Source organism: Odocoileus virginianus, chromosome 11 (assembly GCF_023699985.2).
Source record: "Odocoileus virginianus isolate 20LAN1187 ecotype Illinois chromosome 11, Ovbor_1.2, whole genome shotgun sequence".
Classification (NCBI taxonomy): Eukaryota; Metazoa; Chordata; class Mammalia; order Artiodactyla; family Cervidae; genus Odocoileus; species Odocoileus virginianus.
This window is the reverse complement of record NC_069684.1, coordinates 18,676,512-18,692,488: the sequence shown is the minus strand read 5'-3', so window position 1 is coordinate 18,692,488 and position 15,977 is coordinate 18,676,512. Positions and strand designations below refer to the sequence as shown.

At 33.1% G+C, this 15,977-nt stretch overlaps 1 protein-coding gene across 7 annotated transcripts in view; it reads left to right on the top strand.

Annotated features, from left to right (window-relative positions):
- CEP350 (centrosomal protein 350) overlaps positions 1-15,977 on the top strand; it is a 155,596-nt gene that overhangs the window by 102,905 nt on the left and 36,714 nt on the right. For 5 of the 7 annotated variants that reach the window (XM_070473988.1, XM_070473985.1, XM_070473987.1 and 2 more), the window contains 4 exons: positions 1,863-2,009; positions 3,769-3,926; positions 10,941-11,063; positions 12,171-12,370. In XM_070473988.1, coding sequence (XP_070330089.1) covers positions 1,863-2,009; positions 3,769-3,926; positions 10,941-11,063; positions 12,171-12,370 — 628 coding nt within the window. The remainder of the gene's footprint in view (positions 1-1,862; positions 2,010-3,768; positions 3,927-10,940; positions 11,064-12,170; positions 12,371-15,977) is intronic. The other 2 variants (XM_020868870.2, XM_070473989.1) reach the window with 1 other exon arrangement.

Here is a 15,977-nt window from a genome sequence, read left to right as displayed (position 1 = left end):
TAAATAAAGAAAGATTAAAAATATGTATGTATGATATTATTTATAAAATATTGTAAAACATTATACAAACCAAGCAGTATACAAATATTTGTAGAAGAATTTTAAAAGGCTATATACCGTGGAAGTGTATATACCATGATAGTGGTTACCTTTATGGGGTGGGGTAGGGGATTGCAGACTGGTGTTATCTGTAATATTCTGGTTCTTTATAAAATTTAAGACTAAGAGGAAATATGACAGAATATTAACAGGTGTTAATTTTGGATTTTGGAAATTAGATGTTTATTGTGCACTTGTCTGCATTTTCAGGAAGTTTCAAAATTTCTCAAACATGATTTAAAGAAATTATAATAAGTTATTCGTATCTTTATTATGCTTACTTTATTGATGAGAAAACAGATTACAAGAAATTTATGATAAAAAAGGATAATCGTTAAATTTTAATGATTATTAATGGTGAAGTGTGTCATCTTTTGCTCACTGTTAGCAACAGAAACAGAGAAGGCAATGGCAACACACTCCTGTATTCTTGCCTGGAAATTCCCATGGACGGAGGAGCCTGGTGGGCTGCAGTCCACGGGGTCGCTAATAGTCGGGACACGACTGAGCAACTTCACTTTCACTTTTCACTTTCATGCATTGGAGAAGGAAATGGCAACCCACTCCAGTGTTCTTGCCTGGAGAATACCAGGGACGGCAGAGCCTGGTGGGCTGCCGTCTATGGGGTTACACAGAGTCGGACACAACTGAAGCGACTTAGCAGCAGCAACAGCAACAAAAAAATAATATCCTTTGTGGAGAGTGTTTGATGCAATGTTGTCTTAAGTGTTTTCTGTTGGCATTTTATGTGGAGAAAATTCTTTTCTGAAAGCAATTTTAAAATTACTCAGCCATTAGAAAGAATTTGAATCAGTTCTAATGAGATGGAGGAAACTGGAGCCCATTATACAGAGTGAAGTAAGCCAGAAAGATAAAGACCAATACAGTATACTAATGCATATATATGGAATTTAGAAAGATGGTAACGATAACCCTATAGGCAAAAGAGAAAAAGAGACACAGACGTACAGAACAGAATTTTGGACTCTGTGGGAGAAGGCGAGGGTGGGATGTTTCGAGAGAACAGCATCAAAACATGTATATTATCTAGGGTGAAACAGATCACCAGCCCAGGCTGGATGCATGAGACAAGTGCTTGGGCCTGGTGCACTGGGAAGACCCAGAGGAATTGGGTGGAGAGGGACAGGGGAGGGGGGATCGGGACGGGGAACACATGTAAATCCATGGCTGATTCATGTCAGTGTATGGCAAACACCACTGCAAAATTGTAAAGTAATTAGCCTCCAACTAATAAAAATAAATGGGAAAAAAACAAATAAAAACTGTTCTAAGGGCCATAAAATGATTCATTCTCTTTGACTTGTTTGTCCTACTTTTTGGAATCTCCTAAAAAACTAACCTGTGGGATGAAACAATTATAGGCATTAAAGCATTATTTGGTATGGAGTTTACAGTAGAATAATGGTTATATTAATTACTTTACATGATATGCAGTTATTAAATAACTGTAACGATTGAAAGGCACTATGGAAAAATGTGAAAGGTATGTTAAGTTTTAAAGGGGATATGAAATCATCAGTTTGTTGTGGTTATAATTACTTAAATTAAGGAATCATGTTAAATTATTTTACAGTGATAGAGATCTTTCCTCCACTACTAAAAAATTTTTCAGTGTTATTTTATCTTGAAATTCTTTATGTATGTAGTTTTGTATATGTGATGATTGGATTTTCTTTCTAAAATATTAGTTTGAATTTGTCCCCTCCAAATTTTAAACCCTCTCCTAAATCTTTAAACCTTAGGCAGAAATTAAACGTCTTCAAGAAGCCAATAAGGCAGCTCGGAAGGAAAGACAACTGATTCTTAAACAGCAGGAGGAGATAGAAAGGATCCGACAGACCACCATAAAACTGCAGGAGAAGTTGAAGTCTGCAGGGGAGAATAAATTGGTAAACTACGTGAAATTCTTGTTTGTTTTCTGCCTCATGTTGCTTGCTAACACCTAACTCTGCCTCCTTACATGATGGATGTGTGTTCATCCCAACACTATGATATAGTAATGCACCAGGATAAAGTTGTATGTACGTGCCTTTATATAAATTGAGAGTTCTAATTTTATTTTCCCCATGGATTACTCTTTTGAATGGGACACATAAGTCATATATCAGTTTCAAAATGTTTTCCATTTATAAACTCAGTTGGGAAAAAAAGCTTTGCTTTTTGCCGATCAATCCAAATATATTCTTCAGAATTAATGGGAGGAATTAATTTTTTTGCTCTTTATGTGATACCTCTTTCAGCTGTCTAATGTCTTATATAATGATACAAGGCTAAAGGAGATATTCAGACAAAAACAAAATTGGACTTATTCTGAAATATTGTAAAGTGTCAGTGTAGTGTTGGAAGATTCAGACTGTATAGAAATATAGTTAAATAATACTTTAATATTCACTGCTTTGATTTTTAAAATAAACTTTAAAGTTTGAAGCAATCTCAGATTTATAGAAAGTTTCAAACACAAAGAGCTCTGATTTTCTGAACAAGAGTAATGTTGCTAACAAATTAATATTGACACATTACTACCATTTAATCTGCAAACACTATTCAAGTTTCTCCAGTTGTCACAATAGTGTTCCTTATATCAAAAGGTAAGTTCAGAAGCACATATTGTATTTAGTTTTCATATATCTTTAGTCTCTTTTAGTCTGGAAAGGTTCCTTGACTCTCATGACCTTCACATTGGAAGATTACACGCCAGATACTTTGTAAAATGGTCAAGTTGGGTTTGTCTGATGCTTCCTCATAATTAGATTCAGTTTATGCATCTTTAGCAGGAATATCACAGATATGATGCTGTGTTCTTCTCTGCATTCGATCAGGTGGTACCTGATGTCGATATGTCTCATTCCTGATGTGTGTTCATGCATGTTCAGTCGCTCTGACTCTTTGTGACCCCATGTACTATATAGCCTGCCAGGCTTCTTTGCCCGTGGAATTTTCCAGGCAAGAATACTGGAATGGGTTGATGTTGACTCAGTCACAAAGGGAAAGAGGGTAACTATACAGTGAAGGTGACATCTACCATACTTAACTGTATAGTTACCCTCTTTCCTTTTGTGATTAATAAGTACTTTGCATGGTGGTATTTTGAGACTACATTGTTTCCTGTTCTTCATCAGAATTAAATTTATTCTTTTATTTATGTCAGTATGGACTCACGGATTCCTGTTTTACTCAGCATTAAAATCTGTTACTATCATTATTTGTTTTGATACTCACCTTTTCTTAAGTTGAGCCGTTAGGAGCCCCTCAGGCAGGTTTCTGTGTCCTTTTGACATGTACTCATCAGTCTTTGAGCACTTTCATATTTTCTGAAATAAGATGTTTCAGTCATTTTTTACTTTTCCTGCCTCAACCTTGGTTTCAGCTGTTTCTCCAAAGAGAATACTTATTTAGAAATCAAGATCTGGTGCTAGGCATGCTCATTGCTATTCAGGTTTTATTCCTCCTAAGCAACAAATCTAGGGACTGTGTTAGGACATATATATACATTTTACTTGTGCGATATAATTTTGTCCTTTAAGTGATACCTTAATTTCTGCTATTTTACAAATACTGTTTAGAAGATAAATTAATTTTGAGATGACAGTGTTTAAATCAGTTTGAGATCTTAAATTCCAGTATAACACTTTACCCCCTTGTTTGCAGGAATCTCATAGCGATGATGATACAAAGGATAATAAAGCAGCCAGTCCTGCCCCAACTGACTTGGAGACCCGCAGTCCTTCCCCTATTTCAATCTCCAGCAGTGAAACAAGCAGCATTATGCAGAAACTGAAGAAAATGAGAAGCCGCATGGATGAAAAGTAATTCATTTTTAAAAATATCTCGTTTACACTGAAAGTAGTAGCAACAAATAATATTTTTAATGTACTTCATTAGATTAGATTGATATAACATAATATTTTATGGCTTCAGTTGCATTTTAGTAGATTAAGTCATCCTGGAAGTCAATTAACTACAGACCTTATTTATAAAACAAATTTTCTCTATTTTAAATGTAGCCAAGTTTCTTATTTTAAAACTAAAGTAGTATTTGCAGATATACACATGGTAATGTTTTCTCCTTGCTTTTATTAAAAGTGATGAGTAAGTGTGAAATTTTTATCTTTTCTGAAATCTGAGGACATGTCCACTAACTTGGGAAAACAATTCAGTGGTACAGCTTGAGATCTTATCTTGTGACTCTGACAACTCTCAGGCTTACTCAAGTAGAAGAGTGAACTCTTAAACTTGTGAGTGATTCTGAGTTGCTCAGTTAAAACCATAAAGTCTGAAATTCTCCTGGGATGTTGAATGATTTGGCTATCCACCATTCTTCTAATATATTTCTAAGTATTATTTTTAAAGACTCTTTGAGAAAGCTACTGCTACTTGGATATAGTTCAGTCGTATGCCAGCTTTGACCATACCAATATATTTACCTGACAGTTTACTTTTTTGCATGTACATTTAATTAAATATACTTTAAAGTAGCTGCTTGTAGACTATTTTTTACCTTCTTTAAATATGGAAGAGAGGTCCTTTAAAATTTTTGTTGATTGCTATTTTATGTTAGCAGTTTGAACCACAGATTGAACTTAAATTATACCTTGATATCCTTTGGCAGTATACTACCCTTCACCAAATTTAATGATGTTCTATGTTTATATGTGATATTAGCTTATGATTTAGGTTCTGAACAGTCAAACAGTTCCTAAGTCAAATCTTACTTACTGTAAGTATACTGTTGTACACTGGCACTTCATTGCTTAATTGAAATTGCATTTCAGTAACTTAAAATTGGCATTTCACAACTTAAAAATACCTAAATTGATTATGAAAATAAGTTTAAAAAATAAACATAAATTTTTAAAATAAAAAGTATAAGGGAGTGAAAACTGAATATTTACAAATGTTATTAGAATGCCTTTTCTGAGATTTCCATGGGCTAGACCAATTAAGATGTATCCAAGTAGGAATTCTTGCTTCCTTTCCTGACAAACTTTCCAGTAGCGTATGTGGGCATACTGTATTACTCCAGAGATCTTTAATTCAGAATAATCTATCTCATAAATTTTCATAACTGATTAAGCATTTTCTATCTGCCTCTTAAATGCCTTTGGATCATAAGTGTTGGAGGAAAAAAAGCTTCATGTGAAATTTCTTCATTGATTTCTAGCTTATCTATACCAGTGAAATCTTCATTGCTGGTCTCTATGAATAATATTCTAATAATTTTAATCACATCTGTGGAAGGAACTGCTTATTCTGCTTGTAAGATTAGTCAGTTTATGTGGTGTTTATTTCCAATTTTGTTAAAGTTTTAAAAACCCTAAATAACAAATTAAAAGTTGAATATATTGACTTTGTTCTAAGTTTTGTTATTTTCTCAGAGCCCCAAATATTAAACCTAGAATTTTTTGCAACATTGCTCTCCCTTCATTTGTCAACTACTGCAATAACTTTTTGAGAAATTTGTCAAAGAGAATAGGCCTTGAAGCATTCAGTGACTTCTTGATTTACTGTTTGAAACAATACTTTTGTGTTTATGGAAGGGATGGGGTAAAGACAGCAAAGAAATTAGCTTTAATGTTTGGAAGATGATCCTGAAATTTGAGGATGAACAGGTATATTTTTTCAAAACTAGCAGTGCATTAAAAAGGGAGGTTATTGTTATGCAATTTTTAAAAAATCTCTAAAACAATGTACAGTTGATCCTTGAACAGTGAGGGACAGAGGTATTAGGAATGTTGACCATCCACATGGTTGAAAATTCACCTATAACTTCTATAATCAGTTCAGTTCAGTTGCTCAGTCGTGTCCCAACTCTTTGTAACCCCATGGACTGCAGCATGCCAGGCCTCCCTGTCTGTCACCACCTCCTGGCGCTTGCTCAGACTCATGTCCCTCGTATCAGTGATGCCATTCAACCATCTCATCACCCTCTGTCGTCCCCTTCTCCTCCTGCCTTCAATCTTTCCCAGCATCAGGGTCTTTAACAGTGAGTCAGCTCTTCACATCAAGTGGCCAAAGTACTAGAGTTTCAGCTTCAGCATCAGTCCTTCCAGTGAATATTCAAAACTGATTTCCTTTAGGATTGACTGGTTTGATCTCCTTTCAATCCAAGGGACTCTCAAGAGTCTTTTCCAATATCAGTTTAAAAGCAGCAGTTCTTTGGCGCTCAGCTTTCTTTATGGTCCAACTCTAACATCCATACATGACTACTGGGAAAACCATAGCTTTGACTATACACACCTTTGTTGGCAAAGTAATGTCTCTGCTTTTTAATATTTGTGATTTCTCTATATACGTGGTTCCTCTGTATCTGCAGTTATACATCTTCGGATTCAGCCAACCACAGTCATGCAGTACTACAATATTTATTGAAAAAAAAATCCACATGTAAGTGGACCTATGGAGTTCAAACCCCTACTGTAATGTGAAAACTAATTTTTGAATACTGTTCAGATTACCAAAGCTTTAGAGTTCGATCTCTTTCAACAATGTTGGGATGTCAGCTCAGTAAATAGAATGAGTTAATTTTGTAGTCATTTGCTACAGTAAATAACTAATAACAAAATCATTTACACCTTTGCTACTAAGCACTATTTTTTGTTTTGTAGATTGGAAAAGGCAGTCTTCCAAGAAATTACTATTTTATTAATATAAAATACCTGTCAGAAAATAGTCAACCTTCTCAATAAGTTAACTTTGGGAGGAACTTTTTCATTATGTATTACTGCTTATTGTTAACTCTTTGAACTTTGATTCTGTGATAAATATTTTTTCTGAAATGTTGAAACTATTCTTGGCTACAATTGAAGGTTTCCTTCATTAATGTTTCCCTGAAACTATAACACCTTTGTTAAAATTTCTAATCTGTGGTTTTTCTTGACCTATTTAACACATTGACATTTTAGAAATAATTTCCATTTCTCAATATAGTGAAAAGCAAACGAAATTTAAGCTATCAGAAAAGTTAGTTACAAGGAAAATATCAGTATGTTTGCAAAAGCCACACTGTCTAGCCCTCAGTTTTTTTATGATTATTGGTAAATGAAATCTGAGTTTTGTTTATTGCAGTGAGGGGTATTATTTACAGTATAAAGCTGTGAAACAGATACTCGTGGGGAAAAACCATGCAGTGACTTCCTGTTAAGTTGACAGTTCTGTTTTAGGAAGATTAATTACTGAGCAAATGAAACACTGAAAGAATGATGTTATCTTCCTCATTAAGTGTTAAAACAGGACATAGTGCACTTTTTCTTTCATTTGTTAACAGCAGCTTGTTCTTTATTTATTAATTGTATACTTATTCTCTCAGCAATTATTTACTGAGAATTGTGTGAATATAGTAGGTTCTGAGGGACATGAAGATGAATCAAACATAAACCCTGCTTTTGAAAAGCTTACTGTCTAGGTGGAAAAAAGAATAAATATCAGATTCCGTTAGTAAAGTATATAAGTCTAATGCTAAGGAAACTCAGAAGAAGAAATTTTTACTGAAAAGAGTACATATCACAGAGCTTTTCTTGATGAGTGTTCAAAATTAAATACTTCGGATTTGCACTATTCCATTAAAGAAGATATTTGAATTAAAAATTTAAACAATTTATTAAATATCATTGCCTAAATTAGATATTCAGTTTTCTTAGAGAAAGTTTTAGACTAAGTGTAGTGGATGAATAAATCCTGATAGTCTAATAATAAGCTCTTTTTTCCCTTTACTTCCTAGATTAGGGATAATGCACCTGTATTATTTATTTAAGTACAGTAGATGCAGATTATTAAACAATTCAATAGGTTTTTCTGTAGGAAGAATAGACTGTGTTTTCTTTTATGTCAATACTATCCATATGCTCATTTATCTTTTTTGAATATCATTAGAAATGAAAGAATTGATTCATTTTAAAATTAAGAGCACTGTTTCATTTTTACTTGTAACAATATAGAATTAAAGAATTGTTTAGATCCAGAAAAAAAATAATTTAAGATGTTAGGTTTTGTATTTTGTTTAATATCTTTCAGAATCAGATGACTTTAGAACTGAAAGTTTTATTTAAAATTTAGATCATAATTCTGCTCTTTCAAATTGTAACAGTTTTAGAATCTGTTGGAATACAATGCACTATTAGCTCAGTGGGAAAAAAGGGTTCTCATATCACATGGTCTAGCAATGTGTTGAGGTATGTATTTTTCAAATAGTGTGAGAAGGTACTTAAATGAAGAAAGAATCATAAAATGTTGAAACTAGGGAATTTTAGGGAAGTCATCTATTACATTCTCTTGGTTCTACAGGATGAAATTGAGGCCAACAGAGATTGAGTGCCTTGCCCTAGGTCACACAGGTAGCATAATGGCAGAGCTCGAATTAGAACCCTGCCCTGTGGACTTCAGCCAGCTATAGTGAAAATTAAGTTAGCATATCTGTTTTCAATTTTGTGACTTTTTTTTTTAACTTAAAGTTGTCTTGGTAGAAATTGACCTTCTAAATAGTATTTGTTGAAGCTGGGAAAGTGCTCAGTGGCAGATTACTAAGGTTCAATAGCTGCATGCCTAAAGTTTAGAGTCTAACATTTTGACTTTCTTTGAATTACTTAGGCTTAAGCATTATAGGAACATTATTTCCATACTAGATTAAATCTGTCATATATCTCATCCTCATCCAGTGTTCTGTAACCACCAGAGGCCTTGTTGAGGAATGCATTGACAACAGCCATAAGGTGTATCAGTGGCATTTTCTATGAGTAGGCATTTGTGTCTCCATCATTCATAAATTTTGTTTATTTCTTACTTGTGCAGCATCTTGAAGGATTTTTAACTCTAGTGTGAAGTATTACTGCTTTTATCTCAATTTTAATCAACCTTTGGATGACCCTCTTGAATTCTAGAATATATGTATATTAAGTAAGGAACATATTTGTGGGAAGAAATTCCAACTTTAAACCTTTCTTAACACTATCTCTTATACTGCTTTCTTTTTTTAGCATTTCTTTTGTTGTTCATTTCTACCCTAGAGCTTTTGAATATGCTTTAATCTTTGTAAATGAGAAGTAAATGATTAGTATTTGTTCTAAGAGAGAAAGTTATTATTCTCTATATTGAATTGGACAAAAACATTTAATATGTATTTTTTGTTTTACAGTTTATTTCACATGTTCCAATATTCTACTTCTTCTACTAGGTCATGCATGCATTTAGCTGCTATATACTTAAGAGGGTGGGTGATATTTGAATGTTATGAATAGAATTTTTGAATCTTTTTTGAAGTACATTTGTTTTTGCATAATATTTTGACAATTGGCATCAAAATAAGTTTATTATACATTCATAAAGAGGGGCAAGGAAGAGTGCAGTGTTTTATTGAAAGTTGGTAAAATTGTTTTTCCTTGCACTTCAGTGCAGAAAATCAAGGCAATCCAGAAACAGTAGAGAGAAGGAAGGGGGGGAGAGAGAGAAAGTGAATATTAAGTTGTATGTGGGGAAACAGACTTGAAATCATCTATACATGTAGTTATCTAAAGATATACATGTAGTCAAGATTCTACATACTTTTAAAATTCCAAATGAGTGACTGGATTCATACCTAGATTTTCTCACTTCTGTGACTTACTGATATATTATTCCTTGCTCTTCCAAGGCAATAAGTGTTGGCCTTAATCTACAAGTTACTGTGTGCATGTGAGCAGGAGCATGCTCTGTCAAAGAGAATTAACCTTTTTAAACCTATTTAAATCTAATTTAAATTTAAATTTTAAATTTAAATTTAAACCTATTACTAGACTTATGTATCCTTTCATATACAATGATCTATTTAAAATTTTTTTAAAAAGAGAGCGAAACTAGTGCTTTTTTTCCTACTTTTACAAGTTTAACATATGGAATTTCTTACTACTTTTAACCTTATGATTGATTGAACTGTCCACAGCATGATTTTTTTTTTCTTTTAAACTACTGGTAGTATTTATTGGAACTAGTTTAGTTTATTATCTCTTCTTCGGGGTGGGGAGCCACACCATGTGGCTTGCAGGATCTTAGTTCACCGACCAGGGATCGAACCTGGCCATTGCAGCAAAGCAGTGAAAGTGCCGTGTCCTAATCACTGGATTCCTAGGGAGTTCCTGCTTAGTTTATTTATTTATTTATTTATTTTTTTAGTTTATTCTTAATTATGCACCCTAATATTTTATAGAATGGGTATTATATTCCAGTATTATTGTTTAAATGGGCCTTTGTTAAATATAAAGCAAGATAGCTCCAGTAGGTTCAGTTAGCAGTAAGTTTTATGTTGTAGATGTGAACAAGATATCTTAACTATAAATTCATTTTCTAAACTATATTACTATTTTCAAGCTAGATTATGATGGTGAGTTAAGTAAGGCAAATGCAGTGCTTTTTAAATTTAAATTCAAGTTTAAAATATATAATAAGACACAGATATAAAAATTACTTGTTTAAGATTATGTATGTGTATAGAACTGCTGATATGCTAGGTTCATGGCCATAATTGTACTCTGTGTTAAAGCTTATGAGAAAAAAACGTATTTAGCTTCACACTCCTCATTACCTTACTCACAAATAAATTTACCTGAAAGTATAGATGATGGTTAAGCAGCATCTGAGAAGAAAGACACGTATATTCAGAAATCATTGGTAAGATCTATAAAAGCAAATGTTTTATATGCCACACAAAGTATAACACTTGCTTTAACCAAGTGGTTTATAATGTTATTCAGGAAGCATATTTAAAGTTCTGTGCTCGGCTCTTATGCTTTCCCTTTCTCATTCTTTCTACCTCTTGATCTCTTGGTTTTAAAATCTTCCTCCTTATTTTGTAGACACTGCTCTCCTGTTCACTACTTCTTCTCTGTCTTTACGTCTCATCACTGGGCCTCTCTCAGTGTCTGTTTTCCCAACCTTCATCCCAAATTCCAGCTGTATATCTACAACCAGTTGGTCAGGTAACTTTGCACCTTTTTCAGTGCACTCTTTGATAGAGCATGCTCTGTTCTTTTTGCTTGTTTTTATTGCCTTTTTTTTTCTTTCTTTCTTTTTTCTAACCACCTAGGGGCCTCTTGTCAAATGTCCCATAGATTTTACCTTTTTGTTCCCACAATTATTTGACATGCTGATTGTTCAAAAAGTAGAGTGACAGTTCTTGTGCTTTTTATTAAGTGTGTGTTGGATATGTGAATGCATTTTTGTTGGTTAGCTACCACTACAGATCTAACACTTGTAATATGAGCAGCCCACCTTTAATTTAGCTGTGGCATCTACATTTGAGGAGAGCTTAATAGAAGCTTTTTAACTTCTCAAATAACTTTTACTAAATCAATCCTATAACCCTTGGGAGTCAAGATCTGTTAGGCTATCTAATTTCAGAGATTGGGTTAAATTGAGAAGTTTGAGGATTTGGTGCTTCCTTTTTTTTACTCAAATAAATAAATAGTTATGTTTTATGCGTAAGGCATCTGACTGTGGTGCTCATTGTTTCTCTCCATGAAAAACAGATATAGATTTCACTTGACATGGCATCTCCCAGGTAATGCTTCACTATACCTGAAGCAAAACCAGACTGAATTTGAAATAAAGGTCAAAAAGGGACAAGAATATGTTTTTTGTTTGCTTGCTTGCTTGGGATTTTGGGGGTTTTTGTTGTTGTTTTGGTCTTTGTTGTTTTTTGAGTTTGTGTGTTTTTTGGTCTGAGCCTTCAGAATAAATGCTTTATACCTTCTGTTATGAAAAAAGAACCACCTGTGAAGAATGAATATATAAGTACTATCAGTCATGGTTGGCTGAATATTCTGAAAAAAATTTTTTCTGAATTTACCACTGTTTTTCCTTTGCTAATCTTCCAAACAGTTAACTACAAGTAGAACATGAATTCCCTCATTTCCTGAATAAGGTCACTTACAAAGCTTCTGTTCTCTCAAAAACTATTTTCAGAGGAATATTTTGAATGTCCTGTTATTATGCAGTTTGTTGCTAATATAATGAATAATAAACCTCTTTAAGTGATTTCTGCCTATAGATTTGTTTTCTCACTATTCTTCATGATGTGACCATAGGTTTCTGACAAAACGAGAGCAAAAGCTAATGCAGCGGCGACAGCATGCAGAAGAGCTATTAGAGTGGAAGCGACGTTTAGATGCAGAGGAAGCAGAAATTCGTCAAATGGAAAAACAAGCTTTGGCTGCCTGGGACAAAGAATTGATAAAACCTAAAACTCCTAAGAAAGAGCTGGAGGACCAGAGAGCCGAACAGAAAGGTAATAAATACTAACTGTCCAGACTACATTCTAAAGCCTGACATAAATGAAAGATTTACTTCATTGTCTTAAAAAATATGAATGATTAAGGGTGAAGAAGGTGATACAACTATAAATGCTTCAGAATTGGAAATATAAGAGAATATTGTAAATACTTTTATGCTAATATATGTGAAAACTTAGAATAAATGGGTAAATTCCATGAAATGGAAATAAGTTATTCTGGGACCAAGTAGGGTTTAACACATACTAAAATTGATAATGTGGTGAAAGATTAAAGGAGAAAAAGTACATATATCTCAAAAATTCAGAAAAAACACAACAAAATCCAAAAAAGCATTTGTAATAAAACAAATCTCAAATCAAATTAGCAACATAAGGAAAATTTCTTTACCCAATATAGGGTATTTATTAACAAAAACAAAAAACCAAACCTGCAACAGACTTCATACTTTAATGATAAAACTTAGAAAGTTTTCCCTTTGAGTTTGGAGATCACAATTGCTTATATTCACCTGTAGAGTGAAAGGAAGAAGCATAACTCTCATTATTGCAGATGAGAAGGCAGTGCACATAGAAAATCCAGCATTTACATGTCAGTTATTAGAATTAATAAGGGATAAAAAGTTGCTGGATGTACAATCCATAAATAAAATTCAATTGCATGTCTACAGATAAGCAGAAATTGGTTAGAAAAATCTAGTTTTTAAGAGATGCCATTTATAAATTTAAAAAGTATACAAGATCTTTATGGAGAAAACTTTAGAATTTTCTTAGGCGACATTAGAGAAGACCAAAATAAATAGAACTTTTCCATATTCATGACAGATTCAGTATCATAAACATGTTAATTCTCTATGAATTTATTGATAGATTCAAGACAGTTTAAATCAGAAGGCTAGCAAGATTTCTTTGCAAGGTTTGACAGGTTCCTTTAAAAAGGTTCCTTTTAAAAGTTTTATGAAAAAGCAAAGGACTAAAAAACAATGCAAGAACTTAAGGAGCTGTCAAACCTTGCAAAGAAATCTTGCTAGGCTTCTGATTTTTGTTAAAAGAGATAGACAAATAGACTGTTAAACACACAGCCCAGAAAAAGACCTGTGAGTATATGAAAGTTGATTTCTGACACAGATAACTCAGGAGACTAGTGAAGAAAGGAGTGAATCTCCAATAAATTTTGTTAGAGGTGAAAATAAAGTTGGGTCCCTACCTGACAATATGAAAAGATCTATCTCAAGTGGGGGAGAAGAGTGTACATGTGAAATTTAAGCTGTAAAACTTCTAGAAGACAATATAAAAGGATATCTTCATGACATCAAGGGGATGGAAAGATTTCTTTCGTATGTTATATAAGATAAAAATCATAAAAGGAAAGATAGATAAATTCGACTTTAATAAAGTGTTAATTAATACACCATAAAGTAAAACAAAATGTTTGCAGCACATACGGCAGACAAAGGAATAGTATCAAAAATATATAAACAACTCCTGTAAATCAATAATAAATGACAACCAGATTAAAAAAATAGGCAAAAGAGCAAATGGTTCACAAATAAGAAACTCTATAAACAGTCAATAAACATGAAAAGATGTTCAACTTCATTAGTAATCAGAGCATAAAACCTTAAAGAAAAATACCATTGCATGCCAGTGTTCATTTCTTAGGGCTGCCCTAACAAACTCCCACAAATTTGGTGGGGGTTTTTTGTTATTGTTCTCTCACTTCTGGAGGCCAGAAGTACAAAATCAGGGTGTTGGCAGTGCTATGTGCTCCCTCTAAAGGGTCCAGGACACAGTTCTTTCTTTTGTCTTCCAGCTTCTGGTGGTATGCTACAGGCATTCCTTGCATCTGCTTTTAACTCGTCTCACATAGTCTTCTCCTCCGTGTCTGTCTTTCTCCTCTTCTGTCTCATAAGGAAACTTCTCATTGAGTTTAGGGCCTACCCAGATAATCCCAGTTGATCTTATCATGAGATCCTTAATTTCATTACATCTGCAATCCAAATAAGATTGTATTCACGGGAGGGGATTGAGACATGGACATATCTTTTGGGGAGCCATCATTCACCCCATTGAAAACACCGATCAAACCTGTTGGTTTATAGGTGGGACAAAGAACTGCTGGTATAAGTGTTAATTGTTAAACCTACTTTGAAAAACAGGTTGAAAAGTGAGGCATTAAAAATCATCAATAAAATAATAAAAATAATAGGGCCAAGTATGTATGCCCTGTAATTCAGCAGTTCCATTGCCAAGTATAAATCCTAAAGTATGGTCCATGGTCTCTGAGATCCTTTCAGAAGGTCTGAATAATACTGACATGTTGTTTTGCCTTTTTTACTGTGTCAGCATTATACTGATAGTATAAAAATAATGGTGGGTAAAATTGCTGATGCATTAATATGAATCAAGGCAGTAGAGCCAAGTCACATAGTGCTTGTCCTACTGTTCACGACCCTGTACTCACAGTAGAAACATGCCATTCTTACATTTTATGTAATTTTAAATATTTATATAATTAATTTAAATATTATTGAATCTCAACTTTGTGTACGTATCTTTTTAATATTCTGTGTGACCAAATAGGAAATATTCATAAAGCACTTGTGTTTGCCAGAGCATGACATTTATCTTGAAGAAAAGCTAGTTATTTGATTTGCAAGCTGAACTAGCCTTTTTTTTTCATGTAGTACCATTTTTACTTAAATGACCCACAAACTATGGTTATTCAGTCTTGAGCATTTATAAGCATTTTTCAGAAATAAATGAAGCAGCTCTGACTTTTCAAGAAACACATCTGATAGTGTTTATTGTTGATAATAAAGTTAAAACTTTAAGTGAAAATTAGGGCTTTTAGCAATGCTATTTCCCCTGTTGTGAGCTTGACTGCTTTCCAGACTTTTCTGGTATGAGTGATGATATCAGTCAAAGTCATCTTTTCATATTGTGTGAAAAATGTGTGAATATTTGAAAAAAAATCTTCCTAATAATTCAGTGAACCAATATATTCCAAATGACCAGTGAGGATTAGAAAATCATGTATGGGTAAAAGATCCTATTAAGGTGAAAGATCAGACTGTGGATTTTAATGTAATAGATTATGAAAAGTTAACTGATAATGGTGTAAGATTTCACATTTCAGCTAACATTTAAGAAACTAATTGTCCACTTTTGGTGTGGCATTAAAAAAGGATATCCAGTTACTGTAAATACTGTTAAAATACTCTTCACTTTTCTTATTGTGTATCATTTATGTGAAGCCAGATTTTCTGCATACACTTTAGCCAAATCAACATATAACCACAGATTGCATACAGAAGTAAATATCAGAATCCACCTGTTAAGCTAACCATTAAAGATTTTATTTTACTGTGTCAATAAAACAGTTTCTCTCCTTTCAACTAAATTTCATTTTTTAAAATAAAGTACTGTGTTGAATTTTAGAAAATGTAATTTATGTTAACACATAAAGGTTTATTACTCTTATTTTTTAATAAATTAAAATTTTTATGCATTTTAATTTCTATTATGGTAAATACTGATAGATATAACTGTGTATATAACCACATAAACTAAAGCTTTTGGGGGTCTTCAGTATGTTTTCAGA